At 40.8% G+C, this 19,022-nt stretch overlaps 1 protein-coding gene across 6 annotated transcripts in view; it reads left to right on the forward strand.

The window, feature by feature from the left end:
- The first annotated feature begins 6,876 nt into the window (after window positions 1–6,876).
- LOC115174086 (MAP7 domain-containing protein 1) overlaps window positions 6,877–19,022 on the forward strand; it is an 89,850-nt gene continuing 77,704 nt past the window's right edge. For all 6 annotated transcript variants that reach the window (XM_029732749.1, XM_029732751.1, XM_029732750.1 and 3 more), the window contains exon 1: window positions 6,877–7,286. In XM_029732749.1, coding sequence (XP_029588609.1) covers window positions 7,232–7,286 — 55 coding nt within the window. In that variant the 5' untranslated portion in view covers window positions 6,877–7,231. The remainder of the gene's footprint in view (window positions 7,287–19,022) is intronic.

The raw sequence follows: 19,022 nt of genomic DNA on the forward strand, positions 1-19,022 counted from the left end.
CCAACTGCTGTTGTCTGAAGCCACTAGTGTTATAGTTGAAGTGCCAAAGGGAGACACTGGAACACATACCTCTGGCTTTATCGGAGCTGTCTGAGCTCCATTATAGCTTGTAGTCAAATTGGGCAAGTATAAGCATGTTCATTCAAAGGGGCCCTTGCTGAGACAGCCTTTTGTTGTGAGTGTGTGCATTTGGGAATGTCTGCGTATTCTTGTGAGATCTATCCGCATGTACTGGTACTGTATGGTAAGTAGGTGTGCAGTGAGACACCTTACTGACCCTAAACCTAATTACAATTTAACGCTGATATCTGTAATCTCACTCTCTTTTGTGATACTTCTTAGCCAATAAATAAACATAAATAAATTAACATGAGAGCACCGACAGGCATGATACATATTCAGCATGAGCCAATAACCGTTCTTTCTTGAAACGAAGGAAAGTACATTTACGAGGTTTTATAAAATAAAAAGAGCAATAATCCCTTAATTCATCACTTTAATTAGATTTGGCTCTGAAGTTACTGATAGTTATCAGCTAAAACAAAAGGAACGAGAGATGTATTGTGGGATTCATCATTTGGAGTATCCACAGAATGGTGCTAATGTGATGGGGTGGCTGAGGGCATCTTCAGTCATATTCATGGTAGAGCTAATTGTGTCAACCTAATCTTATATCTGTGACTTGGCAGTACATCAGTGGATTACGGGCACAATATGGTGCTATTATTTCATAGCGATTTGCATAAGACGTTTCAGAAGTGCCAGAGATACTAACTGGAGCGTGGAGACATGATTTTATTCCATCTCAGAGTGCTTCGATGTGGTTAACAAAATTACAACCTCTGTTTTATTGTTAATTGTGATTTGCCTCCTGATGGGATTGTGAGAGGCTTTGATTGGTTGAGTTTGGTAGCTGTGCTTTAATTATGAATGTGCAATAGCCTGGATGGATGGGTGGATGGATGGATGGATGGGGTAAATGATGGATAGGTGGACGACTGGAGGGATAGATGAGTGGATGGAGATTCAGCACAAGTGGAACCTACATGTAGGATGGTTATTCTTTCATCGTCATCAGTGACTTAACATGGTTATCAATGACTTAACATGGTCATCAATGACTTAACATGGTCATAAGTGCCTTAACATGGTCATCAATGACTTGACATGGTCATAAGTGTCTTAACATGGTCATCTGTGACCTAACATTGTCATCAGTGACTTAAAATCGTAATCAATGACTTAACATGGTCATCAGTGACTTAACACCGTCATTAGTGGGTTAACATGGTCATCAGTGTCTTAACATGGTCATCAGTGACTTAACACCGTCATTAGTGGGTTAACATGGTCATCAGTGTCTTAACACCGTCATTAGTGGGTTAACATGGTCATCAGTGTCTTAACATGGTCATCAGAGACTTAAAATGGTCATCAGTGTCTTAACATAGTCATCAGTGTCTTAAAAGGGTCATCAGTGACGTAACATCATCCTCAGTGACTTAACATCGTCGTCAGTGTCTTAAAATCATCATCAGCTCAACAAAGAACCCATTCATGTATCCATCTTCCTTTTGTATAGCTGTTAAACATAAATGGGATGATTTGAGGAAGATTTGGCTACGTAATGGCTGTTTGTATCAGCAGGGGACACAAGTCCTCAGGAATCATGACTTATCAATTCTATTTTCATACTGAAGACAGCACAAACATGAATTGGAGCCTGGTTGAATGCACTGCATTGTTGAATATACAGTATTCTATGAATATACAGTATTCTATGAATATACAGTATTCTATGAATATATACAGTATTCTATGAATATACAGTATTCTATGAGTATACAGTATTCTATGAATATACAGTATTCTATGAATATACAGTATGAATATACAGTATTCTATGAATATACAGTATTCTATGAGTATACAGTATTCTATGAATATACAGTATTCTATGAATATACAGTATTCTATGAGTATACAGTATTCTATGAATATACAGTATTCTATGAGTATACAGTATGAATATACAGTATTCTATGAATATACAGTATTCTATGAATATACAGTATGAATATACAGTATTCTATGAATATACAGTATTCTATGAATATACAGTATGAATATACAGTATTCTATGAATATATACAGTATTCTATGAATATACAGTATTCTATGAATATATACAGTATTCTATGAATATACAGTATTCTATGAATATACAGTATTCTATGAATATACAGTATGAATATACAGTATTCTATGAGTATACAGTATTCTATGAATATACAGTATTCTATGAGTATACAGTATTCTATGAATATACAGTATTCTATGAGTATACAGTATTCTATGAATATACAGTATTCTATGAGTATACAGTATGAATATACAGTATTCTATGAATATACAGTATTCTATGAATATACAGTATGAATATACAGTATTCTATGAATATATACAGTATTCTATGAATATACAGTATTCTATGAATATACAGTATTCTATGAATATATACAGTATTCTATGAATATACAGTATTCTATGAATATATACAGTATTCTATGAATATACAGTATTCTATGAATATACAGTATGAATATACAGTATTCTATGAGTATACAGTATTCTATGAATATACAGTATTCTATGAGTATACAGTATTCTATGAATATACAGTATGAATATACAGTATTCTATGAGTATACAGTATTCTATGAATATACAGTATTCTATGAATATACAGTATTCAATGAATATACAGTATTCTCAAACAGGAACTTTCAGGGAGCAATAAATAAGAGAAGAATGAAGGAAATTATGGAATGTATTAATTAACCTGAAAACACTACCGCATAATGTTTTAACTGGCCGTACATATGTATAAGTGCCTTGTAGTGTATGAGAGAGAGATAGAGACAGAGAGAGAGAAAGACACCAAATAATGCATGCAGAGCAGAATTAGAATGATACCCGCTAATTATCAAAATCCAGAAAAGAGACGTTAAATTCTACAACCACCTAAAAGGAAGCGATTCCCAAACCTTCCATAACAAAGCCATCACCTACAGAGAGATGAACCTGGAGAAGAGTCCCTCAAGCAAGCTGTTCACAAACACAAACAGACCCCACAGAGCCCCAGGATAGTAACACAATTAGACCCAAACCAAATCATGAGAAAACAAAAAGATAATTACTTGACACATAGGAAATAATTTTAAAAAAAACTGTAAGGGTGTTTAACTGGCAGCAGAGAAGTCAGACGCAGGAGAGAAATAACTGTTTCCAACGGCGCAGTTTATTTACAAAACCCACCGGAAAACATAATAATAAAAATCAATGGGTAACATAACCCGACCCACACCAGTACAGACGTACACAACACTTACAATAAACAATCACCGACAAGGACATGAGGGGAAACAGAGGGTTAAATACACAACATGTAATTCATGGGATTGGAACCAGGTGTGAAGGAAGACAAGACAAAACCAATGGAAAATGAAAAATGCATCAGTGATGGCTAGAAGGTCGGTGACGTCAACCACCAAACACCGCCCGAACAAGGAGAGGGAACAACTTCGGCGGAAGTCTTGACAAAAACAGAGCAAACTAGAATGCTTTTTGGCCCTAAACAGAGAGTACACAGTGGCAGAATATCTGACCACTGTGACTGACCCAAACTTAAGGAAAGCTTTGACTCTGTACAGACTCAGTGAGCATAGCCTTGCTATTGAGAGAGGCCGCCGTAGGCAGACCTGGTTCTCAAGAGAAGACAGGCTATGTGCACACTGCCCACAAAACGAGATGGAAACTGAGCTGCACTCCTAACCTCCTGCCAAATGTATGACCATATTAGAGACACATATTTCCCTCAGATTACACAGACCCACAAAGAATTTGAAAACAAACCCAATTTTGATAAACTCCCATATCTACTGGGTGAAATACAACAGTGTACCATCACAGCAGCAGGATGTGTGACCTGTTGCCACAAGAAAAGAGCAACCAGTGAAGAACAAACACCATTGTAAATACAACCCATATTTATGTTGATTTATTTTCCCTTTTGTATATTATCTACTTCACTTGCTTTGGCAATGTTAACATATGTTTCCCATGCCAATAAATCCCCTTGAATTGAATTGAGAGAGTAAGGGAGAGAGAGACTATTTAACAATCGAGCCTGGTCCTACCTCATCTTGGATGGGCGTGGGTGATTGACTGACCATTCCCCCAGCCCCTACTTCTAGTCCTTGCTGCTTCTCAAAAGCTCATTACTGCGCCACTAAATCATGTATTTCTCCCTCACAGGCACTGTGGTTTAATTCATACTAATAAAACCAATTCCATTATGGATGCCGGTGCTGCTAGCCTTGGGTTTAAGATAGGCTGTTGATGGGTTTGAGAGAGGCAGTACCATAGAAATGTAATCACTACAAAAGTAAATTGCTGCGGTCTGATGGGCTTTGCCCTTTCTTGTAATTATATTTCTATGGCTAGTCCTCAGTAGATGGATCAGAAACATCCTCCCCGAACACAATTCATTGATATTATTGATATTGATTACTGCATTGTTGGGTTTGATTAATTGTTCACCAGTCTTATGGCTTGGGGGTAGAAGCTGATAAGGAGCATTTTGGACTTAGACTTGGCGCTCTGGTACCGCTTGCCATGCAGTAGCAGAGAGAACAGTCTATGACTTGGGTGACTGGAGTCTTTGACAATTTTTTGGGCCTTCCTCTGACACCACCGAGTATATAGGTCCTGGACGGCAGGAAGCTTGGCCCCAGTCATGTATTGGGCCGTACGCTCTACCCTCTGAAGCGCCTTACAGTCAGATGCCGAGCAGTTGCCATACCAGATGTAACCGGTCGGGATGCTCTCGATGGTGTAGAACTTTTTGAGGATCTGGGGACCCATGCCAAATCTTTTCAGTCTCCTGAGGGGGAAAAGGTGTTGTCGTGCCCTCTTCACGACTGTCTTGGTGTGCTTAGACCATGATAGTTTGTTGAGATGTTGCCCTTAGTTCCGATTCTCAAGCTTGTAAACATTTTCTGGAATATTTGTATTGCTGTACTGCGCTAAGTGGGTCATGCATTTTTTATTTGTGTCTCAACACCTCAACACTCTGACATGGTACATGAACTGTCCCTATTCTCCGAGTCTGCAGGGGTTTAGCAGAATAATGTATCTGCAGGGGTTTAGCATAATAATGTATCTGCAGTGGTTTAGCAGAATAATGTATCTGCAGTGGTTTAGCAGAATAATGTATCTGCAGTGGTTTAGCAGAATAATGTATCTGCAGTGGTTTAGCAGAATAATGTATCTGCAGTGGTTTAGCAAAAGAATGTATCTGCAGTGGTTTAGCAGAATAATGTATCTGCAGTGGTTTAGCAGAATAATGTATCTGCAGTGGTTTAGCAGAATAATGTATCTGCAGTGGTTTAGCAGAATAATGTATCTGCAGTGGTTTAGCAGAATAATGTATCTGCAGTGGTTTAGCAGAATAATGTATCTGCAGTGGTTTAGCAGAGTCTACTGCTGCATGGTGTTGATGCAAAATGCAGAATGTTTTACAAAGGTGAAGAGAAGGTGAATCTCTATACTATTAGTAATAGCAATCCCGTGTACTGGTTTATGATTTTACACTATAATACTGCCATACATCATGTACATCTAACAGTTAATATCAATCTTTACAGTTTATAAGAGACAAATCCTACCAATGACGCTGGGGCCACTCTACGTAAAATGTATGCATGCACGACTGAGTCGCTTTGGATAAAAGCCTCTGGTAAATGACATATAGTATTATTTATTATATTACTGTATGAGACATGGATGTACAGAGACATACTTTATGAAGATTATCTTGAAACATCTGTAATTGACCTCATTTTGAATTAAAAGCGTTGTAAAAGGGCAAGTGGTTGGAACTATTTAAAAACATTTTTTTTAATGAATGAGTCCTCCATATACAGACTAATAGTTTTTACACAAGGGACCAAACCACACTGGGAGATTGTTTTCAGAATATAGGGCAAATATCATTGGACTAACAATCTATAATGGAGACATTGAAGTAGGCCATTGTATTATGGCGTTACAATACTGATGATTACTTACTTTGGTCATGTGATGTACTGTAATTTTCCATCCCATCCAAAAATGTATAATAGGCTATTCTTCAGAGTGCTTTAGGAGGTCTAAACATAGTCGCAAAAGTAAGTGAATCCAGTAGAAGTTCCCCTCTTTGTATTGTGTCTTTGTGTAACAGGGCTGTTTCAGGCCTCACTCACTCACCCTGCCTTACCTATTAGGAAAATAGACACCAGACTCCAACCTCTGCCTGCAGGATAAATGACCTTGTCACAGTGTCAAACTACAGACTGAATGAATTAAAACAGAAATGATTCACGTGAGGCTATTCGTTCCATCCATTGATTGCCTCACATAAAAAATAAAGAGCAACCCAAATGAGAAAACATGCAGGTCCAGATCATGTTAAGAACCCTCTTTTGATGAATGACATGTTTATAATGCTGCATTAAACTGTTATTATGGCTCTAGCAGACTTCTGTGGGCTCCTTGGATAGATACGTTGCTTTGAGTGTTCAGCGTGTATATCTGATGGCTGCAACCATTTCTAACAGGGGGATCATTGTTATGCAAGCTCGATATATTCTCCCATTTCCCCCGTAAAAACCCATATACTGCAAGTATACAAAAATGCAACTGTAAATCAATTATCGAGACGTGGTTAACATTTGGTAACATTTTGTCGGTTAAAAGATTTTGATGAGTAGGTGCACCGGGTTGTGCTTACCCCCGGTAAGATAGATGGTCCAGTCAATCAGAGAGGCAGGCGGCTGCTGACCGGCACAGATCTTCGACAAGCGGTCCTATTGCTACGATTAAGTCTGCCGAGCTCGGACTTTTTCGTTGGTCAACTCTGTTGATATTCATTTGTCATAGAATATGATCTGACAGTGACAGGGTCTGTAGTTCAAAAGTAAATTATAGAGACGTACATCGACTCCTTGTCATCGTGATTTTTATCGGCCGTTTTTCCTGTCTAGTTCTATTATTTTATTCCCCTACCGTTCCCTCTTGGATTTACGAAGAGCATGTTGGTGATCTGAGTATACAGAGAGTTTTTTTCCCTCCTGTTCTTCGATATATTTGAGGAATGACTGCAACTGGAAAGGGACTGACAATCGCTTGAATGGAAAAAATGGAATACAACGATCTTGAGGAGAAACTGACAATAACAGATAAATGTAAGTTATTTTATACTAGCCTACACAGGACACATTAGCAACACTTAATGCGGTGCTAAAGGATCAAATGAACAATCAAATATATTTCAACAGTGGGGAGTAAATGTGTTGGTATTCATGGACGTGTTGTTAAGATAGGTATGCCTGCGCATGTCAAAGCATTCTGTTTGATCTGTTCAATCAAAATCAACAGGCCACCATTTGATTAGGCATTAACATAAACATGAATTTAAAAAAAACAACGTAATTGATATCTTATTGATTGATAGCCTACTATTCCTAACAGACATTTTTTTCACCAAAGCAGCAATGCCGGTTTTTTGTTGCCATTTGGCCACCTGCTATCCCGATTAAATGACCAGAAAGATGCATGTTCATAATAGTGCAAAATGCCCTGACAGCTTTCAATACTGCAAACTATGTGTATGTTTTATTACCATCCATTACCAATGAACCAATCCAGCACCAGCCACCACAAACAATGCCGTTATCAAATGAACCTGACTTTGGAAATCTGCTGGTGTCTCTACAGTGTCCAGTTGCTGTCAGCGTCAAACCCTATACCTCAAAATAGATTACCATAGCAGACCAGCACCTTGGTAACAAACAATAATATTCCACCAGCAAACCTGGCCCATGCAGTCGGTTAGCTCTGGTCCAAGGTGTAGTGCACGTTCGCCCTGGACCAGAGCTAGCAGTGGTCTGGCCTGGTCTGATTAAACCCTCTAGTCATGGACCAGAGCTAGCAGTGGTCTGGCCTGGTCTGATTAAACCCTCTAGTCATGGACCAGAGCTAGCAGTGGTCTGGTCTGATTAAACCCTCTAGTCATGGACCAGAGCTAGCAGTGGTTTGACCTGGTCTGATTAAACCCTCTAGTCATGGACCAGAGCTAGCAGTGGTCTGATTAAACCCTCTAGTCATGGACCAGAGCTAGCAGTGGTCTGATTACACCCTCTAGTCATGGACCAGAGCTAGCAGTGGTCTGGCCTGGTCTGATTAAACCCTCTAGTCATGGACCAGAGCTAGCAGTGGTCTGGCCTGGTCTGATTAAACCCTCTAGTCATGGACCAGAGCTAGCAGTGGTCTGGCCTGGTCTGATTAAACCCTCTAGTCATGGACCAGAGCTAGCAGTGGTCTGGTCTGGTCTGATTAAACCCTCTAGTCATGGACCAGAGCTAGCAGTGGTCAGGCCTGGTCTGATTAAACCCTCTAGTCATGGACCAGAGTTAGCAGTGGTCTGGCCTGGTCTGATTAAACCCTCTAGTCATGGACCAGAGCTAGCAGTGGTCTGGTCTGGTCTGATTAAACCCTCTAGTCATGGACCAGAGCTAGCAGTGGTCTGGCCTGGTCTGATTAAACCCTCTAGTCATGGACCAGAGCTAGCAGCGGTCTGATTAAACCCTCTAGTCATGGACCAGAGCTAGCAGTGGTCTGGTCTGATTAAACCCTCTAGTCATGGACCAGAGCTAGCAGTGGTCTGGCCTGGTCTGATTAAACCCTCTAGTCATGAACCAGCTGATAACAGTGACGGCTGTTATCTTGGCCATCATAATGCCTTGTAATAATATTTGTGTTTGAATGGTGATTTGATGGTGTGAACAATAGGCTAACATATTGAGATGTACAGTAATCCACTGTTGTATTCCTCTAGTCTACCCCTCCACCAGCCTTGTGGATGGTTTGGTCACTGGAGGCTGGTAAGGGTAACCCTGCTCTTCCTCTTGATGAGGAAGGCAGGCACTTGATGGAGGCAGAACCGCTGAGATTCAGCTCTTCATCATTCCAGAAGCACGGTACTGTGGTCAACACTGTCCGGACGCTGAGATTCAGGAGAGAATGCTTGCGTCATCGTCATTGTCACAGACTTTCTCTTATCCTGTGGCTAGGCGTTGTTTTGACCTCCAGCACTGTGACAGGAGAACCCTGTTTCTCTTATCCTGTGGTTAGGTGTTGATTTGACCTCCAGCACTGTGACAGGAGAACCCTGTTTCTCTTATCCTGTGGCTAGGTGTTGTTTTGACCTCCAGCACTGTGACAGGAGAACCCTGTTTCTCTTATCCTGTGGCTAGGCGTTGTTTTGACCTCCAGCACTGTGACAGGAGAACCCTGTTTCTCTTATCCTGTGGCTAGGTGTTGTTTTGACCTCCAGCACTGTGACAGGAGAACCCTGTTTCTCTTATCCTGTGGCTAGGTGTTGTTTTGACCTCCAGCACTGTGACAGGAGAACCCTGTTTCTCTTATCCTGTGGCTAGGTGTTGTTTTGACCTCCAGCACTGTGACAGGAGAACCCTGTTTCTCTTATCCTGTGGCTAGGTGTTGTTTTGACCTCCAGCACTGTGACAGGAGAACCCTGTTTCTCTTATCCTGTGGCTAGGTGTTGTTTTGACCTCCCACACTGTGACAGGAGAACCCTGTTTCTCTCATCCTGTGGCTAGGTGTTGATTTGACCTCCAGCACTGTGACAGGAGAACCCTGTTTCTCTTATCCTGTGGCTAGGTGTTGTTTCGATCCCCAGCACTGTGACAGGAGAATCCTGTTTCTCTTATCCTGTGGCTAGGCGTTGTTTTGACCTCCAGCACTGTGACAGGAGAACCCTGTTTCTCTTATCCTGTGGCTAGGTGTTGTTTCGATCCCCAGCACTGTGACAGGAGAATCCTGTTTCTCTTATCCTGTGGCTAGGTGTTGTTTTGACCTCCAGCACTGTGACAGGAGAATCCTGTTTCTCTTATCCTGTGGCTAGGCGTTGTTTTGACCTCCAGCACTGTGACAGGAGAACCCTGTTTCTCTTATCCTGTGGCTAGGTGTTGTTTTGACCTCCAGCACTGTGACAGGAGAACCCTGTTTCTCTTATCCTGTGGCTAGGTGTTGTTTTGACCTCCCACACTGTGACAGGAGAACCCTGTTTCTCTTATCCTGTGGCTAGGTGTTGATTTGACCTCCAGCACTGTGACAGGAGAACCCTGTTTCTCTTATCCTGTGGCTAGGTGTTGTTTCGATCCCCAGCACTGTGACAGGAGAATCCTGTTTCTCTTATCCTGTGGCTAGGCGTTGTTTTGACTTCCAGCACTGTGACAGGAGAACCCTGTTTCTCTTATCCTGTGGCTAGGTGTTGTTTCGATCCCCAGCACTGTGACAGGAGAATCCTGTTTCTCTTATCCTGTGGCTAGGTGTTGTTTTGACCTCCAGCACTGTGACAGGAGAATCCTGTTTCTCTTATCCTGTGGCTAGGCGTTGTTTTGATCCCCAGCACTGTGACAGGAGAACCCTGTTTCTCTTATCCTGTGGCTAGGTTTTGATCCCCAGCGCTGCTTTTATGATAGTTTACCTTTCCCGTGGAATAGATTTGCTCTGCTCTATGCAGACAGTCAGACAGACAGAGAAAGAGACAGACAGAAAGACACTTTATATGGAATAGGCTGCCATTTAGGACGCGACCCTATTGCAGTTAGACTCTCCCCTTGACCTCCTGTCATCTCTCTTGGAGCAGTGCCATGATGCCGGGTAGACTGGAGAGGGACACTGACTGTAGAGGGACACTTCAGGGATAGGGCTCCTCTGGTTAGCTATGTGAAGCCCCGGGGGCTAGAGGACCACCATGACATTGAGACAGAGAGACAAGCACCAGAGTCCTCTTGTACAGCAACATTAGTGGCTTTGTAGTTGAGGCAGCCATAAGACCAAGCCCCTCCAAGATATGACGTTCAAAGAAGCTCTGTTTGCAGCTCACAAAAGGGTTATTTCCCGAATGGCCCCCTATTCCCTCTATAGTACACTACTTTTGACTGGAGCCCTATGGACCTTGGTCAGAGGTAGTGCACTGTAAAGGGAATAGGGTGCCATTTGGGACCACAAAAGGAAAGGCAGTGAGGCACCCGTTTCCTCATCAAGACAATGAATCAGCTTTTGTTTAATGCAGACAGAAAGTGTTTTTGAACATGTGTGGTATTGTATATGATATCACTGAAATCCCGAGGACTGGCAGTATACTGCAAGTGTTTGTAAGTCTGTTCCGTGGTATATAAGGCCTATCAGTCACGATCTGAACTGACTAAAGTTTTTACGTTTCAAAACATGCCTCGTTGAAGATTTTATTTAGGTTATCTTCTTGGTTGCAAATTCGTTTTTAAACTGGAGAACTTTGAATAGAGCGCCAAGACAATAGAGCTTCTCTTCTGTGGAAGTAATCATGGGACGTGGACTGACGTGGACCCTCTTCCACCCTCTCAAAGTTTTCCTGATGCAATGTTCCTGGCCCACATTCAAGATCACAGTTGGCCTGGAAATGTGGGTTGTGTCCCAAATCGAACCCTATCCCCTACATAGTGCACTTCTTTTGACCAGAGCTCTATGGGCCCTGGTCCATAGTAGTGCACTATATAGGGAATATGATACCATTTGGGACGCTGACGTAGATTTGGGCTTCAGCACCCCCCCCCCCCCCCCCCCCCACACACACAGACAGAAGTTCCCTCATTCTCTCTCATCAAAACAGTTGAAAAACAAATGGCTTTGTCATCATGTGAATAAACGTGATTGGTGATGTATTACGTCATACTGTAATACACATGATTAAGATACCATTTTGCATACCGTGTTGTGATTACCCTGTATTTAGCCTATAGCGTCCATTACATTTACTGCTAAGAGAGGGGCTGAATTAGAGGGGTAGACTGACTAATGAAAATAACAATGTACCTTCTCTCATTTCTCCTTTTGTCAGACATGTTGAAATTCTCAGTTTCAGTTTTGTCTCCTACTGGCAGGGGTACTGTGTGTTTGTGCATTCGGGAGAGGAGGGGTTGGGATGGGTGTGGAATGGCCATGTTAGAATGTGAGGTATTCTTTTCCAGAGGCCCATATCTGCTGCGAGCGGGGGGTGTGACGGGGGGGGGGGGGGTGACGGGTTAGGAGGGTAGCTAGGGATGTTATTGTGACATTAGCTGGGTCAGTAGGCGTCTGAGAAGGGAGGGAGGTGTCTGTTTCTCAGGCAGACAGATCTGGGCTCAGCTTCCTAAAAACATCTTAAAGGGATACTTCAGGATTTTATCTCCTTCCCCAGAGTCAGATGAACTCGTGGAAACCATTTTTATTTCTCCATGTACAGTTTGAAGGAAGTTGCTAACTAGCTTTAGCGCACATGCTAACTAGCATTAGTGTAATGACTGAAAGTACATGGTAACTGATAGCATGCTAGTAGATACCATAGACTTCCAGTCATTGCACTAACACTAGTTAGCATTGGCTCACAAAACTCTCTCTAACTTCCTTCATACTGGATGCAGCAACATAAAAATGGTATCCATAAGTTCATCTGACTCTGACGATTCCCAAAATCCCGAAGTATCCCTTTAATCAATCAATCAATCAATCAATCAAATGTATTTATAAAGCCCTTTTTACATCAGCTGATGTCTCAAAGTGCTGTACAGAAACCCAGCCTAAAACCCCAAACAGCAAGCAATGCAGGTGTAGAAGCACATCTAAGGCTCATCTTTAAAACCTTCATAGGAGCAACGTTACATCTCAGAGCTGTTTCCCAAAAGCATTGTTACTAAAGTTGCACTTGAAAACACTTGTTCTTTACCGACCGACTGCCTCAGACCACTTAAAACAGCGACGTGTTTCGTTAGATACAGGCCTACATCAAGATGTCTGTTTCTCTGTGACCGAACTAAGCTCACTATAAATACAAAGTTGACAATGTCATTGGAATTGTTACAAACAAGGATAAAACAATGTTTGAAATGAAAACCCATATGACCAAATTAAAAGATAACAGTACAGGCTACACAGGCATATAACTAAATAATATTTAAATAAATGTCATGTTCATTCAATTGAGATCTATATTATTATCTATATATTTTTAAAGTAAATATTTTCTTAATTCTATTTCTTGGACTGCATTGTCGGTTAAGGGCTTGTAAGTAATCATTTCACGGTAAGGTTGTATTCGGCGCATGTGAGAAATAAAATACGTTTTGATTTGATTATTTTGCTAATTGTAGGCTACTGTCTGTCATTTTTGCCTCAATATATTTCATGGTGTGTAGCAACATGATGTGCCAAAGCTTGATTTAATGCATCCTTATTCAGGCGACTTATATATTAGAATAAGTCGCCTCTCAATATTTGCCGCCAATAATAATAATATATTTCTAGGAGCTGATGCGTCGTCAGTGTTGTGGAATAATTATAATGTTAAGGTAAGAGTTGAATGGTAATAGCTGATCCGAGAGCATCGCTGCCTTTTTCTTTCTTTCTTCTCTCGATCCCATCAGTATCGACGTATGTCTCCACGACGCACTTAGTGGACATTCTCTCTGCTGGTGTTTTGAGAAACGCATGTTACGTCTTCGGCCGTTGCAGGAACGACGCATCGTTAAAACCCTCAGAAGCTAAAGTTCCATCGCTATCGGGAAACCGAGCCCAGAGCGCTCCACGTCAGCGAGCAGTAGCAGCCACATACACACACTCACCGTGCAGCTCCAGCTGGTATAAATCAGGGCCATGGTCACTGACCTCTCCCACAGGAACTAGAGGAAGAGCTCCATCCTGTAGTGCATAGAGACAGACGAGGTCATCGCCTTAGGGGAAGTCCCAAATGGCACCCTATTGGGTTCTCGTCAAAAGTAGGTTACTATGTAAGGAATAGGGTGCTATTTGGGATAGTAGAGACGGGCTCATGTTTCCGTGCCCATTGTAAAACACTGAAGTCATTGATGACTAACTAAGAAGATGTTTTCAATTACTGAGGAATCCTACTCATGTCTCTAGGTCTCTCATATATTCCTCAGAGATCAATTTTACTGTGTCAAACATTTCTATTACACATATAGGAAGGGAGAAACAATGGAATTCTGTGACAGAAATAGTTATATATAGGATTGCAAAACTACCGGCAATTTACCAAAGTTACTAAAATATTCAGTAATTTTGTCATGGATTGGTAATTAACCGAAAATCTATCTTAATTTTGTTAATTTATACTTGAGTAACTTTAACAAAATGTATTCATATACTTAAAAAAAAAATCGGTGTCCGTATTGTCCATGAGTTTCTTGTAGATAGACCATATGGTTCAAGAGAAAACAGCCGAATTAATGAAAAAAAGCATCTAATTAACAATGGCATTATTTTCAATTAGCTAACTCTGCAAAACATTCCAACTACTGACTTCTTAACAACTGCCACCAGTTTGACACCAAAACATTGACAAACAAATACATATTGACATAGTAAAATCTATAGGTGTGTAAAATAAATAAAGAGGAAATTGCGAGAACTTGGGACTATTAGGTTCTATCTGCAATAAATCTATCTGTAATAAATCATGTTTCCTGAATGATCCGTGAATAACGATGCGTGAGAAAGTTAGACGCACAAATATCATACCCCCCCCAAAAAATTCGAACCTCTCCTGTTATTGTAATTGTGAGAGGCTAGCAAAAGGGGGGGCAAAGTACGGCCCGCCGGGCACTTCAATCCAGCCTGCGAGACCTCCATTTTTTATTTTTTATTATTATATATTTTTTTGCCCCTTTTTTTCTCCCCAATTTCGTGGTATCCAATTGGTAGATACAGTCTTATCCCATCGCTGCAACTCCCCGTATAGACTCAGGAGAGGCGAAGGTCGAGAGCTGTGTGTCCGCAGAAACACGACCCAACCAAGCCACACTGCTTCCTGACACAATTCCCGCTTAACCCAGAAGCCAGCCGCACCAATGTGTCGGAGGAAACACTGTACACCTGGCGACCTTGTCAGGGTGCATGCACCTGGCCCGCCACAGGAGTCACTAGAGCACGATGGGACAAGAGAATCTCAGCCTGTCCTGACCCGGAGACGCTGGGCCAATTGTGCGCTGCCTCATGGGTCTCCCAGTCACGGCCAGCTGTGACACAGCCTGAGATCGAACCCGGGTCTGTAGTGACGCCTCAAGCACTGCGATGCAGTGCCTTAGACCGCTGCGCCACTCGGGAGGCCCCCGCAAATAGATTTGAACAAATAATTGGTCCCCCAAAAAATGCATCCCTCCATTGAAATTCAAAATCCCGATGTGGCCCTCGAGCCAAAAGTTTGCCCTCCCCTGGTCTAGCATGTCTTGGTGGTATGATATTTGGCATCTGTAACTTTCTCAGTCATTATTATTTAACGATTCATTCGGGATTATCCGTAATCATGGTAGCATCCACATTAATGTAGAAGTGTTTAGAAACATATTCTTATTTACAATAAAAGTAACTCCAAAACGATACCGTACATTATTTACCATTCATTTCTATTGGGCATAAAATAATCTGAAACACAACCAAAACAAATAGAAAATGCATCCAACACATTTGTAGTCCCAAGCTTGATGTAGTCATTGCGTGCTATGAATATGGAAATAAATACTTAACTTTTTACTACTTTAATACACATATAAGTGAATTTGTCCCAATACTTTTGCTCCCCAAAAATGGGGGGACTATGTACAAGAAGTGCTTAATTTGTAAACGGATCACCTGATATGGACGGCAATACGCTCACAATAAAGCTGACATTCTGCACTTTAACCTCCATAGTCATTGTTTGATTTCAAACTTTTGAAGTATAGAGCCAAAAGAAGAAAAATGCTTCCCTGTCCCAATAATTACGGAGGGCACTGTAATTGTATGTGTAGGGTATAGAGATGGGGTAGTCATTAAAAAATTATGTTAACCACTATTATTCAACACAGAATGAGTCCATGCAACTTATTATGCGAATTGTTATTTTTTTCAGCTTTTAATCTTTTGATTAATTTCAAAAACTTTCTACAAACAAAATTCCATTTTGACATTATGGGGTATTGTGTGTAGTTCAGTGACACAAAACCTCAATGTTAACCTCAATTTTAATTGGAAGTTGTAACACAACAAAATGGTGGAAAAGTAAAGGGATGAGAATGCTTTCTGAAGCCACTGCCGTACTACGGTGTCTCGCTAGTTAACTATTTATCTACAGTATAAGTATTCATGTTGCTTTCTGAAGCCACTGCCGTACTACGGTGTCTCTCTAGTTAACTATTTATCTACAGTATAAGTATTAATGTTGCTTTCTGAAGCCACTGCCGTACTACGGTGTCTCGCTAGTTAACTATTTATCTACAGTATAAGTATTCATGTTGCTTTCTGAAGCCACTGCCGTACTACGGTGTCTCGCTAGTTAACTATTTATCTACAGTATAAGTATTCATGTTGCTTTCTGAAGCCACTGCCGTACTACAAGCTGTCTCTCTAGTTAACTATTTATCTACAGTATAAGTATTAATGTTGCTTTCTGAAGCCACTGCCGTACTACGGTGTCTCGCTAGTTAACTATTTAGCTACAGTATAAGTATTCATGTTGCTTTCTGAAGCCACTGCCGTACTACGGTGTCTCGCTAGTTAACTATTTAGCTACAGTATAAGTATTAATGTTGCTTTCTGAAGCCACTGCCGTACTACGGTGTCTCTCTAGTTAACTATTTATCTACAGTATAAGTATTAATGTTGCTTTCTGAAGCCACTGCCGTACTACGGTGTCTCGCTAGTTAACTATTTAGCTACAGTATAAGTATTCATGTTGCTTTCTGAAGCCACTGCCGTACTACAAGCTGTCTCTCTAGTTAACTATTTATCTACAGTATAAGTATTCATGTTGCTTTCTGAAGCCACTGCCGTACTACAAGCTGTCTCTCTAGTTAACTATTTATCTACAGTATAAGTATTAATGTTGCTTTCTGAAGCCACTGCCGTACTACGGTGTCTCGCTAGTTAACTATTTATCTACAGTATAAGTATTAATGTTGCTTTCTGAAGCCACTGCCGTACTACGGTGTCTCGCTAGTTAACTATTTATCTACAGTATAAGTATTCATGTTGCTTTCTGAAGCCAATTCCGTACTACAAGCTGTCTCTCTAGTTAACTATTTATCTACAGTATAAGTATTAATGTTGCTTTCTGAAGCCACTGCCGTACTACGGTGTCTCGCTAGTTAACTATTTAGCTACAGTATAAGTATTAATGTTGCTTTCTGAAGCCACTGCCGTACTACGGTGTCTCTCTAGTTAACTATTTATCTACAGTATAAGTATTAATGTTGCTTTCTGAAGCCACTGCCGTACTACGGTGTCTCGCTAGTTAACTATTTATCTACAGTATAAGTATTAATGTTGCTTTCTGAAGCCACTGCCGTACTACAAGCTGTCTCGCTAGTTAACTATTTATCTACAGTATAAGTATTCATGTTGCTTTCTGAAGCCACTGCCGTACTACAAGCTGTCTCTCTAGTTAACTATTTATCTACAGTATAAGTATTAATGTTGCTTTCTGAAGCCACTGCCGTACTACGGTGTCTCGCTAGTTAACTATTTAGCTACAGTATAAGTATTCATGTTGCTTTCTGAAGCCACTGCCGTACTACGGTGTCTCGCTAGTTAACTATTTAGCTACAGTATAAGTATTAATGTTGCTTTCTGAAGCCACTGCCGTACTACGGTGTCTCTCTAGTTAACTATTTATCTACAGTATAAGTATTAATGTTGCTTTCTGAAGCCACTGCCGTACTACGGTGTCTCGCTAGTTAACTATTTAGCTACAGTATAAGTATTAATGTTGCTTTCTGAAGCCACTGCCGTACTACGGTGTCTCTCTAGTTAACTATTTATCTACAGTATAAGTATTAATGTTGCTTTCTGAAGCCACTGCCGTACTACGGTGTCTCGCTAGTTAATTATTTATCTACAGTATAAGTATTCATGTTGCTTTCTGAAGCCACTGCCGTACTACAAGCTGTCTCTCTAGTTAACTATTTAGCTACAGTATAAGTATTAATGTTGCTTTCTGAAGCCACTGCCGTACTACAAGCTGTCTCGCTAGTTAACTATTTATCTATAGTATAAGTATTAATGTTGCTTTCTGAAGCCACTGCCGTACTACAAGCTGTCTCGCTAGTTAACTATTTATCTACAGTATAAGTATTAATGTTGCTTTCTGAAGCCACTGCCGTACTACAAGCTGTCTCGCTAGTTAACTATTTAGCTACAGTATAAGTATTAATGTTGCTTTCTGAAGCCACTGCCGTACTACAAGCTGTCTCGCTAGTTAACTATTTAGCTACAGTATAAGTATTAATGTTGCTTTCTGAAGCCACTGCCGTACTACAAGCTGTCTCGCTAGTTAACTATTTAGCTACAGTATAAGTATTAATGTTGCTTTCTGAAGCCACTGCCGTACTACAAGCTGTCTCGCTAGTTAACTATTTAGCTACAGTATAAGTATTAATGTTGCTTTCTGAAGCCACTGCCGTACTACAAGCTGTCTCGCTAGTTAACTATTTAGCTACAGTATAAGTATTCATGTTGCTTTCTGAAGCCACTGCCGTACTACAAGCTGTCTCGCTAGTTAACTATTTATCTACAGTATAAGTATTCATGTTGTTGACTCGTTGTGGTTTTTCACCCGGCACTGTTGAGAAATAAATCTGACCGCGTTATTGGAAAGCTGGAATTCCCCTCTATTAAACAGTAGACTAGCCATGTCATTCCGACAACATAAAAAAAACACTAACAATAGCCTAATTGACAAATAACTTCCATGCTGTGCATAGACCTCCCTTGAAACATGAATATTTTAGCCTTAAGGTTATAGATAAACATGTCTTAGTTAGCAATCTTGCTTTGAAGTAGCCTGCCTTATCCATATTATTCCTGATTCATTTAATGAGGGAATA

This window comes from Salmo trutta, chromosome 34 (assembly GCF_901001165.1).
Source record: "Salmo trutta chromosome 34, fSalTru1.1, whole genome shotgun sequence".
Lineage (NCBI taxonomy): Eukaryota > Metazoa > Chordata > Actinopteri > Salmoniformes > Salmonidae > Salmo > Salmo trutta.